General features: G+C 40.0%; 1 protein-coding gene across 6 annotated transcripts in view; it reads left to right on the top strand.

Annotated features, from left to right (window-relative positions):
- The window catches only part of LOC126185043 (coiled-coil domain-containing protein 177-like), a 318,163-nt gene that overhangs the window by 219,293 nt on the left and 86,188 nt on the right, over window positions 1-12,682 (top strand). For all 6 annotated transcript variants that reach the window (XM_049927793.1, XM_049927791.1, XM_049927792.1 and 3 more), the window contains 3 exons: window positions 4,606-4,861; window positions 9,457-9,804; window positions 9,929-10,070. In XM_049927793.1, coding sequence (XP_049783750.1) covers window positions 4,606-4,861; window positions 9,457-9,804; window positions 9,929-10,070 — 746 coding nt within the window. The remainder of the gene's footprint in view (window positions 1-4,605; window positions 4,862-9,456; window positions 9,805-9,928; window positions 10,071-12,682) is intronic.

Here is a 12,682-nt window from a genome sequence, read left to right as displayed (position 1 = left end):
GATATGGTGCTCCCAGCTTAATTTGGAGTCAGTGTGAAATTATAACAGTTTAACTGATTTATGTTGTACATCATCAGTTAACCATAAAATTTGTTCCTGCATTTTATCAAGATGATATGGTTAAAGCAGGGATTACTACTGGAGCGGGTAGCAAAGAAAAAAATATCTTCTTGAACTAAGAAGGTTACAGGTATTCAGTGTTGACACATCATGGAGGAAGATGAGCATACAGGAGTGCCACAGCATGATGTGGCATGGACTCAACTAATGCCTGAAGTAGTGCTGGAGGGAACTGACACCAAAAGTCCTGCAGGGCTGTCCATAATTCCATAAGAGTACGAGGGAGTGGAGATCTCTTCTGAACAGCACGTTGCAAGGCATCACAGATATGCTCAATAATGTTCATGCATGGGGAGTTCGGTGGCCAGCGGAAGTGTTTAAACTCAAGAGAGTGTTCCTTGAGCTACTCTGTAACGATTCTGGACGTGTGAGGTGTTGCATTGTCCTGCTGAAATTGCCCAAGTCTGCCGGAATGCACAGTGGACATGAATGGCTGCAGGTGATCACACAGGATGCTGACAAATGTGTCATCTGACAGAGTCATATCTAAACATATCAGGGGTCCATTGATTTATGAGGTTGCCTACATACCTGTACACATCCATCTGCTCGATACAGTTTGAAACGAGACTCACCCAACCAGGCAACATTTTTCCAGTCATCATCAGTACAATGTTGGTGTTGACAGACCCAGGCAATGCTTGAAGCTTTGTGTTGTGTAGTCATCAAGGGTACACGAGTGGGCCTTTGGCTCCAAAAGCTCATGTCAATGATGTTTTGTTGAATGGTTCACATGCTGACATTTATTGGTGGCCCAGCATTGAAATTTGCAGCAATCTGTGGAAGGGTTGCACTTCTGCCACATTGAATGATTATCATCATTTGTCGTCATTCCTGTTCTTGCAAGATCTCTTTCCGGCCACACCCTGACATTCACAGTACACTCGTGAAATGGTCATATGGGAAAATTCCCACTTCATCACTACCTCAGAGATGCTGTGTCCCATCGCTCATGTGCTGACTATAACACACGCTCAAACTCACTTAAATCTTGATAACCTGCCATTGTAGCAGCAGTAACCAATCTAACAACTGCGCCAGACACTTGTTGTCTTATATAGGCATTGCCAACTGCAGTGCTGTATTCTGCCTGTTTACATATCTCTGTATTTGAATAAGCATGCCTATATCAGTTTCTCTGGTGCTTCAGTGTATAAGGCAGCTAACCGAAATGACACTGCCAGCAGTAGATGCTGCTAGTCCCAGGGGACTGAGAGGGGCAAGTGATCAATCATGCCAGCTGCCCCCTGAGATACTGGAAACCATAACACAAAGATATAGAGCCTTCCAAGAATGGCACATAATGAGACACCCCACCACAAAACACCACCTCAGTCAGCTGGAGTGTGAGATAAAGGTGGCAGTGGAAAACCACAGAAATAAGGATTGGGCAGGCAAGGTAGTCACACTTCACATTAACAATGACACTGCATGGAGAACTATAAAGCAATTTGTTAGGAAAGAGCAATGGATTCCTCTCCTGCAAGTTGGTAGAGAAGTTGTCTGTGAACCTGATCCCAAGGCTAGCATCTTGGCTGACACATTTGCAGACAGCTTCAAGCCGTCACAGTCATATTGTGTGGCACAGATTAGCTGTATTTCTCATGGATGAGGCAGCAGGTAATACCAGAAATGCTATTTCTGAGGAGGAAGTGGGAATCCAACTTTGTAATCAAAACCTGAGGAAGGGTGGAGGCTGTGACTTAGTGGAATTTGCTGTGTTTAAGTAGGTGGCACCTGGCACCCTCCATCCCATCACTGAACTTTTCAATCATATCGTAAGGACTGTTGACTACTCTACTACCTGAAAACATGCAGAGATAGTTGCCATTCCTAAACATGGAAATGATGCTAGACTCCTGCAAAACCAGCAACCTATAATACTACTTCCTACCGTTTCAGAAGTCTTTGAGTATCTGTATGTTCAAAGGAGCACATTAGTAGCAAGACGTTTATACCACCTGAACAGTTTTGGTTTCTGGTAGTCACAGTGCACAACAACAACTTCTGCATCTTGTTGATGGCATGATGGGAGCCTTGGTGCATCCAGCGTACTCTGGGGCAGTACTTCTCAACATCTCCAAGGCCTTTGACTGTGTGTGACATGAGGGCTTCCTCTAAAAACTCTTTGTATTGAGGGTACCAATGCCACACATTAGGCTCATAATGTCTTACCTGCATAATCACATATTCAGTGTCCACTTCAGAAGTGGCATCTTCACAGTGAGGCCTGTGCTAATGGGAATGCAGCAGATGTCTGTCCTTGACCCCCAAATGTACTCTCTGTGTACTTCAGACATCCCAAAGATGGATAGTGTGTCAGTGGCATGTTTCACAGATGATACCACACACTATACTTGGTGCCTAAAAGTTGATGTCTTGCATCATTGTTCCCAGGCAGTATGCTATGTGCTAGGTGCCTGGGCCACTAAGTAGCATTTGAAATTCAATGCTGTGAAAAGCAAGCCCATAATAATTATATGGTGCAGACTGCCATTGGACTTTCAGCCAGTGCGTGTTATGGGAGGCCTCATCTCATGGTCTTGCCCTGCGAAGTATCTGGGGGTGACCCTGGACAGGCACCTCATCTTAGGGCTGCATGTTGGAGAGGTTAGGAGGAGGGCACTTGGCTGTCTACAAGTGGTTTATCCTCTGAGTCAGTACTGCTAGCACACTGTACATTATGCTATATCTAACACTGATCTGACCAGTAATAGAACACATGACCATGGTGTGGGGGAATGCAGCTGGCAGCAATCTCCATCAGCTGTAAGGCCTGTGAGGCAGAACCCTAAGGCTTGCTGTGCACATTCCATGGGATTTCCGGACAAACAAACTGCACAAGATTACCGGTTCCCAATGTTGTGAGACTGGTTCAGACTGACTGTTCGACAGTTTTATGAAACACCATAGCAGTCAGGAAATTGGGCTGTAGTGAACCTGGGCAACCAGCAGTATAGGAGGGGACCACACACTGGCCCGACCTGCTTCAGCAGTAAATCAACTGTAAAAGCAAATCTGCATCAAACATTGCATGTAAACTGCTTCAGAACATATAGGCCAAACACCAAAAGATAGGAAAACAAACATGAAAATTAATTAGGAAAATGAGGAATAGTGATATTACTTAGACTGCACAGTGAAGTGACATTTATGAATGTTTTATGTCTATAGTATTTGTGTATTCCAGAATATTTGATGTTTGTATAAATAGTGATACTCTGTTCAGGAAGTCAGTTCTTTTCTGTTATAACTGCACGTTGGTGTTTGTAATAAACATGCTTGCAGTGCTAAGTGCTATACTTCATTGAGGGCCTTGCTTTCGGATTCAGACTTAGTTCTGTTTCCAACATGATAATATGGAAAGAATGGATGGGTTAACAGGAAGTGTACTGAAGGATTCACGAATACTTACCTTGGCAGTGGAAGAAGCATCAGAAGGAGGAGAAATGTAGAAACAGAGAAAGATATGTAACACAAATTATGAATTTGAAATTGAATATTTCCATGTCATGTCAATGCAGTAAGAGGTCTTGGGTTTCTTGCAGTGTCTGTTCATGAATTAGGTAGTTAACACAACAAGAAATATGAGAAGATTTTATTAAAATTATAGAGGTTATTTGATGTTGTAATTAAGCAGAAACAAAAAGGTTAGCTCAAGCTAGGAAGAAATGGAGAAAAACACAGACTCTTGCAGAGCAATGTACTTTTGCTAGAAAATGTAATAATTACAGTTTTTAATGACTGGCAGCAGGTATACTATTTATAATCCAAATGCATATTAGAGCACTCCCTTGTATTTAGTGTCATTGTCTGAAATGAAAAGCATTTTATTGTCTTCAGAGACTTAGATAATACATATTGTGTTATATATTTGTCACTGGGATCAATAAGATTGTAGTCAGACAGGAAAATATAATTATTCTTATGTGAATAGACTTGAAGCAATCTACCCTAAATGAGAGTCAACCCATGTGGTTATAATTGGACAATTTTGCATTTATTGTTCAATTTACAGTTGTCACCCCAACAGTATTTCAGAATATGCTGTGTTTGAATTTGTAGTTTTAGTGGAGAAGGGTTTCCCAGTTATAATCACAATAATGCTCTTAACTCTTCTACAAAACTATTGTCTTATTCTCTGTTATTTTCACTTTAGTGGCTCCATTTGAAAATGTTTTACAGATGGGCCTAAAAAATCTATGAATTATCCAATTATATGCATGGAGTAAACCCAGTACTGCAATGGCTAATATATTGCTATTTCTGTAACAAGATTTCAGGAGTAGTAATTGTGTTTTTTTTCCCCTGCCTGTGATGACACTTACTTACTAGTACAAAAGTAATAGTGAAAAAACTATATTGTGTTTGTGTGCCATGATCTGTATCAATGCATTGAAATTGGTTTGTGAAATTAAAATCTGAAATTTTGTTTGGAGAGTTTTAGATATAACAATTTACCTCAACTTTTATAATTTTTTGCAGCTTCAGAAGTACGACACAACAAGAAACAGAATAACAAAATTAAGAGTGTGCCATCAAAAACTCACAGTTACCAGAATCATATTAAATATAGAGTTTCTCATGGAGTAACAACTTCTGCAGAAGATAGATATGGAAGCTCAGCTGCAACATCAACTGCACCTTCACCAACTGTATCTGTAAGAAAGAGGCATACTTACTTGACTGCTGGCAGCCTTTGTGGCAATCATTTGTCCAGATATGTAGTGACAAATGACAGGTCAGTTGGAAGCTTTCAAGAAGCTCTGGTGTATATTGTAAAGGCTATTAGAAATGCACACAGTGAAAGAAGCAAGACTTCCTTTTATTATTAATTAATCTGTAAAAGTCTTGTGTTTCAAGTCTTTCAAGATATTAACCTGCAATGTGATGTTCATCATTATTACGTAACACTTTGATGTCATAATGTCAGAGCTTACATATGAAAGGGGTTGCTTCAGAACATCTGCATATTTAAGGAAAACAGGGAGGGGGGGTGGGGGAGGCATTGCACGAGCCAACAGCAAAAATCACTGAATAAATAGAAAGTAATGGTGCATCTTGGGGGCTATAATTAGTGAAACCAAAGTAATAGAGAACATCAGTTGTTACAGATTTACAGATACAAGAAATAAAGGATTACCTATTACTAATTGATTGATAAGAACTGATATGACAGATCTGTCATATGAAAAAAGAAGAAAACATATAAGAAAGGACTTTAAAGCTTGTTAGTGTCTTATAGTCAACATAAATGGCCACCTTTGTTGAGTTTAATGAAAGTCACACAAGTCATGTCATTTTTTAGTCAGCCACCTCTCGTGTCATACGAACAAGAAATCTCCCTGGGTACAAAATCTAGATACTCCAAATGCAAGTAGAATGGCTATAACTTGGTTTATAGTCGATTTATTTATTTGATTTGTAAGGAATTCTTCAAAAACAGTGCTGGGAAAAGAGTGAAACAAATTAAAGTGAAGTAGTGGCTGGTGTTCAACAAGTTAAGTGACTAAATAAAATGACAGAACAAAATATTTATGTAATATATGTGTTTATATTGACCAGCCACACAAAAAATAACCTGCTTCAGTTGGTGTGTCAGTGCTTGAATAAGTGGTTTGTGACTTAATACCTACTTTGTAAGTTGTATTACTGTAATAATATTTTATCCCTTGTTATACAATGTGTAATTGTTATTTTAGAGAAAAATCAAAAATAATGTACATAAAGTTAGTGGCTTCTTGAAAACAGTGGACTGTTTTCATAATTCCATGAGATGTGAGTTCTGTGACTTGAGACAAGCAGTGAACTTACTTTCTTCTGTAGGAGACTTTTTAAATATCTGTGCTTATAAGTGATGATAAACCTACAAATGTATGGGGGAAGGGGGCAGGGGAAGGTGGACAAAAATATGGATACACCATAAACGTGACACATTACCATCCTTAATACAATGTAAGAAAACTGGCATTCAAAACAGCTTCTGGGTGTAGGAAAACGGGCATCCTAAACAGCTCTCAGTCATCACTGAATAGATAAATACAGGGTGTTACAAAAACGTACGGCCAACCTTTCAGGAAACATTCTTCACACACAAAGAAAGAAAATATGTTATGTGGACATGTGTCTGGAAATGTTTACTTTCCATGTTAGAGCTCATTTTATTACTTCTCTTCAAATCACATTAATCATGGAATGGAAACACACAGCAACAGAATGTACCAGCGTGACTTCAAACACTTTGTTACAGGAAATGTTCAAAATGTCCTCCGTTAGCGAGGATATATGCATCCACCCTCCATCGCATGGAATCCCTGATGCGCAGATGCAGCCCTGGAGAATGGCGTATTGCATCACAGCTGTCCACAATATGAGCACAAAGAGTCTCTACATTTGGTACCGGGGTTGCATAGACAAGAGCTTTCAAATGCCCCCATAAATGAAAGTCAAGAGGGTTGAGGTCAGGAGAACGTGGAGGCCATGGAATTGGTCCACCTCTACCAATCCATTGGTCACCGAATCTGTTGTTGAGAAGCGTACGAACACTTCAACTGAAATGTGCAAGAGCTCCATCGTGCATGAACCACATGTTGTGTCGTACTTATAAAGGCACATGTTCTAGCAGCAAAGGTAGAGTATCCCGTATGAAATCATGATAATGTGCTCCATTGAGCGCACGCAGGTGAAAGAACATGGGGCCCAATCAAGACATCACCAACAATGCCTGCCCAAACGTTCACAGAAAATCTGTGTTGATGACGTGATTGTATAATTACGTGCGGATTCTCATCAGCCCACACATGTTGATTGTGAAAATTTACAATTTGATCATGTTGGAATGAAGCCTCATCCGTAAATAGAACATTTGCACTGAAATGAGGATTGACACATTGTTGGATGAACCATTCGCAGAAGTGTACCCGTGGAGGCCAATCAGCTGCTGATAGTGCCTGCACACGCTGCACGCGGTACGGAAACAACTGGTACTCCCGTAACACTCTCCATACAGTGACGTGGTCAACATTACCTTGTACAGCAGCAACTTCTCTGACGCTGACATTTGGGCTATCGTCAACTGAACGAAGAATTGCCTCGTCCATTGCAGGTGTCCTCATTGTTCTAGGTCTTCCCCAATCGTGAGTCATAGGCTGGAATGTTCCGTGCTCCCTAAGACACCAATCAATTGCTTCTAACGTCTTCCTGTCGGGACACCTTCGTTCTGGAAATCTGTCTCGATACAGACGTACCGCACCACGGCTATTGCCCCATGCTAATCCATACATCAAATGGGCGTCTGCCAACTCTGCATTTGTAAACATTGCACTGACTGCAAAACCACGTTCGTAATGAACACTAACCTGTCGATGCTACGTACTGATGTGCTTGATGCTAGTACTGTAGAGCAATGAGTCGCATGTCAACACAAGCACCAAAGTCAACATTACCTTCCTTCAATTGGGCCAACTGGCTGTGAATCGAGGAAGTACAGTACATACTGACGAAACTAAAATGAGCTCTAACATGGAAATTAAGCATTTCTGGACACATGTCCACATAACATCTTTTCTTTATTTGTATGTGAGGAATGTTTCCTGAAAGTTTGGCTGTACCTTTTTGTAACACCCTGTATAGGTCCTGTATGACTTTTAAGGGAATCTCATACCATTTTTCCTGCAAAATAGTGACAAGTTCAGGTAATGATGTTGAAGGTGGATAATGATCATGCACCCTTCTCTCCAAAGTAAACCCCAAAGACTCAGTACTGAGATATGGTGACTGTGGTGGCAGGGGAGATACAACAGTTCATCCTGGTGCTCAAAAAACCAATCCTGGATTATGCAAGGTGTGGAACATGGCATCACCATTGGGTGACAAACATTGTACCATGGGGTGGACTTGCTCATCCAAAATGGTCACATAATCCTTGGCAGCAATGCAACATTGCAGACTAACAATGGAGCCCAAGGAAGATCACAATATAGCTGGATAAATCATATCTGAACCCCCATGACATTTCACTCTTGGCTGCAAGCTGTCTGCATTGTAGTCTTGGGATGTCAGAAGCTGGAAACTGTATGAAACAAGACTCATCTGACCAACTGATTTTCTTCCATTGCTCCATAGCCCAGGGTTTATGGCTTTGGTCCCATGTTTTCCTGTTATGGGTATTTGCATCACTGATTTGTGGTTTTGGAATTCCAGCTCCCCCTGCAATTCCAAGATTATGCACCACCCTTCACGTTGTTTTGGTGCTGACAGGGTTTGTGAGTGCAAAGTTCAGTTCTGTAGTGACTTTGTCAGCTGTTGTCCCCCTTACTTTTTGTTGCAATTCATATCAATGACCATCTGTCGTGATCACTCAACACACACTTTTGTCTGCATTATGACTCAGTGGATGATGTTTTTCCATTTTCCCTGCATGTGGTCTAAATCTTTGATACAGTGCCTCTTGAAACACCAAACACTTCAGCTACCTTGGCCACTGAAGCACCAACAATTTTCTGATGTTTGAATTCTCTTAAACCGGCCGCTGTGGCCAAGTGGTTCTAGGCGCTTCAGTCCAGAACCGTGCTGCTGCTACGATCGCAGGTTCGAGTCCTGCCTCGGACATGGATGTGTGTGATGTCCTTAGGTTAGTTAGGTTTCAATAGTTCTAAGTCTAGGGGACTGATGACCTCAGATGTTAAGTCCCATAGTGCTTAGAGCCATTTGATTTGAATTCTCTTATCTCCAACATAATGCACTCTCAATTACACAGAACACTGTTCTGACCATAACTGACACTTGTAACATATTGAGGGCATTGCACAAGTGCTGTTCATAGACAAATACAACAGCACCACCTGCAGGCTTGGCTTGCATTTGCATTTATGTTCAAGCATGCACTTCTGGTGGTGTTTCAATATTTTTGTCCTACCCCTGTATCTACTACATGTAGGAACAGACCAGAGAAAAAGATTTTGCTATAAGAAATAAATAGCATAGACCACAGTTGCTTCATTTTAAATGGTGCAGAAAGAAGTAGTACACAAATTAAATCCACAATATTTGTTAGTAAGTACATTTGTATGCAGTAGACAACTTAAAATCATTCTTTCCTTGAAAGGCCAGCAGATTATATAAGATAAATTGCAAGTGGTTAAAATAACGGTTTTGTGCATTTGTCATTGGTAGACACTCATAGTATACATTACTAGTGGAAGTATAGATGTGACTTGAATTTAAACAAAAATAATCAGAATGTTTTAGTATACTACAGAAGTAAATATAATGTAATATTAAATATGTCTTTACTATTTACAAAGTCTATCACTCTTTAAAATTTTTAATATTTAGGTCAGGGCCAGAAATATACCAGCCTTCTACAACTGAAACTTCAGCATCTTCCATATCTAGTGGAGATTCACCAACGGTTTCTGGGAAAAGAACAAAACATTGTGGGAGTAATAGACTTAGAAGTCCATGTGGAAAGACAAAACAGAAATTATGCTGGCCTGTACCATCTCCTTATTCTGATAAAGAACAAACAAAATCCTTATCTCAGCTATGGAATTCTGAGGATAAAAACCAAGGTCTGTGCTATAAACTTAGATCCAGCTATGATTCGAACAACAACAGTAGTGGAGAGACAAACATTTCAACATTAGCGTGCTACTCTAACCCATGGAAGATTGATAGTTTCAGGTAAATCGTAAGTTAACCAATTACATGCATGTTGGTACTCTCATAATAATGTAGTGACAAACTCTACAAAATACATTTACATTCAATGTACCATAAACCACTTCTAAGTCTTTTGTTTCTTCAGCTCTGAAAATCTTCACATTCCTGAACACGATCGACGGATCCTGATGTCAATGGCATTCAAGAAAGAAATGGAACGTGCGAGCGATCAATTTGCTCACCAAGCACATTTGCTGTGGGAACGTGATCGAGAAGAAAGAGAGCAGGTAGAGAATTTGTGGTCCACTTTCAAAACTAAGACTTTTTTAAGCTGCAACAAAAGTGTCTTGAGTTCAAGAAACTCATTAAATTTGTACCGGTTTTTGTTTTCATTGTCTGGATCCTAAAGATTATTTTATTATGACTGGCTTCAGTTCTCTTCAAGAAGCATCATCACATCTTGTAGCCCACGTTTCATGTAAAGTTAAACTCTACCCACCTCCATAGCTGACATCACTAATGCATACCTGGGGCACACATGGGAGGTGGAGTACAACTCAGAGGTAGCCAGTTTGAATACTGAGGATGGAAGAAATTTATTTGACCAGCAAGGAGAGGAGGCATAAAGTTCCTCATTGTCAATGTTCTGGATTAAATTCCAAACCTCTCCACAGTGTCTCATGGAGTGAGTGCACGTGACACTGCTGGATGTAATTTGATAGGAATACTAAGCTCAGTGGCCCACTTGATACTAATTGAAATGAGTAGGCTGTGTTCTAACCTTGTGGGTCTCCCAGCCAACCTTGCTATGTGATAATCTATCAAAAGTTTTATTAAAGGACAAAAACAAAGCTACTTTACTAGTTAAACTGTTATACCTAAAATTGGCTGCTATGTCTAACATACAGCAGTGACTGTGTGGACATTCGTATGTAGCAGCACAATGATAGTTAATGCTTCTCACATGTTATATTTTAAAGTAACAAGCATACACTCTCAGAGAACTCAATATCAGAAAGTGTCCTGCCCTGGTAACTATAGTGTCTTAAAATGGTGTTACCACAGTTGAAAATGCTCCTATAGTTGCTGTGTCATAGGGCAGAGTCCACATGCACAAGAAGTATCCAACTGAAAATTTATGTTATCATACACACACATCTATACTTCCGAGCAATTGTTTATCGTTTCAATTGGAAGGGAATTGTTAGTCCTTTAGTAACTTTTTTTTAATGTATGCCCCACTGTAGAGTATCATCTATCCAAATTTTGAGGAATTTAGTGTTTTAGTGGTTACCACTTGGTTTATAGGCATGTTTTCAAATCCGGTATCATCTGACCTTAATGTAAGTGAACATTTATGTACTGGTGTACAGTTTTGTCTCTATTCTGTAACAGCTTGTTCCTGTTTAATGAATTTTCCAGTTGGATTTTGTATTAGAAACTATGTTTTGGAGTTAATTAACATAGTGACATGAATACAGTTTATTGGTGTCGTCAGCTAACACTACCAGTAGACCTTTCTGAATGCACGGGGGCAGATCATTGATAAATATAATAAATGGAAGTAGACCAAGTGTGGAGTTTGGCCTCTTGCAGCTAATGATGTCATGCATTCTGTGTAAAATACACATGTGTAAAGACACTACTACCCACTGGAGCTGAATAAGTATAGCCTTTTCTTCTCTCTCTGTCTCTCTCTCTCTCTGTCTCTCTCACTCTGTCTCTCTCTCTCTCCTGGTGGAAGAGTTTCCCCAGAAGGTTAGTCCACAGTCAAGAAATCAGTTCATAATGTGAATCACTGCTGATGTGCTTCACTGTGAATTAGGCACAAATAGGATAAAAAGCTTTTGAAAGCTTTGTTTGAAGAGCTTTCACATGACAATTATATTTTAAGTTGCTTTGTAGCCACATTCCTTGGACTTTAATTTCACAAACTGACTGTAATGTTCATTCAAGACTTGGTACTGTGTGAAATCTTGTAAAAGTGGGGAGAAGCGGAACAAAATTCATGAACCCAGTTTTTGTTATTTATTATTATCCTGTTACACTGAAACAGTGAGAGACGGTGATGTATCTACTGATGTTTTAAAGATGGCTCCTATTTTTTTTACATTTTCGTGTATGTAAATAATATAATTAATAAAAAAATATCTTTCTGACTGATTGCAGCTATGTTTAGAGGTGACATATAGGCAAATTTTCATGATTCATTGGCAATCAACTATCTTTTAAACCATTCAGTCATGCCTTGTAGTCCAACTGAAAGATTCAGTTTTCCAGATACTCTCATTTGCTACACCATAGTTCACAGGAAATGTATTCTGTTTGACTAATGCCCTAACTACATGCCCAGTATGTGTGGGTAAATATAAGATATTGGCTTCTTGCAACTGATAATGTGATACATTGTGTGGAAGTGTGCAAGTGTGGAAAGACAAATCCACCTTCTTCAGTGCAGATGCAGAATCTCTAAGTAGCAAGCATGGAGGACACGGAAAGGGACTGTTGAGAGGTGGTGCTAGGTGGGGGTGTGGGTCAGTGGAGAGGTGTACCGAGGTAGTCTATGCAACTGTGATAAATGCTATGTCTGGGTGGTGCAGTGGCTAATGCAACTATCTAGTAAGCAGGAGATCCCAGGTTCGAGTCCCAGTCTAGCACACATTATCACTTATCATTGTTGATTACACGTAATGTCCCAATGCAGCTAATATCAATATTTCCTTTTCTTTCCTTTCCTTTCTCCCTCCGCCCCCTCCCATCTTTAATTTACATATGATGTGTCACAGCTGCGGATTTTGCATTGTGTCTGTTCTTGCGGACATGTCCGAAAGAACAGATGCCTTGAATTCATATAATAAATTTCCTTCAATGGGCAATGAATCCACCTTCTTCAGTGAGG

This window comes from Schistocerca cancellata, chromosome 4, assembly GCF_023864275.1.
Source record: "Schistocerca cancellata isolate TAMUIC-IGC-003103 chromosome 4, iqSchCanc2.1, whole genome shotgun sequence".
Classification (NCBI taxonomy): domain Eukaryota; kingdom Metazoa; phylum Arthropoda; class Insecta; order Orthoptera; family Acrididae; genus Schistocerca; species Schistocerca cancellata.
This window is presented reverse-complemented; position numbering and strand designations above follow the sequence as displayed.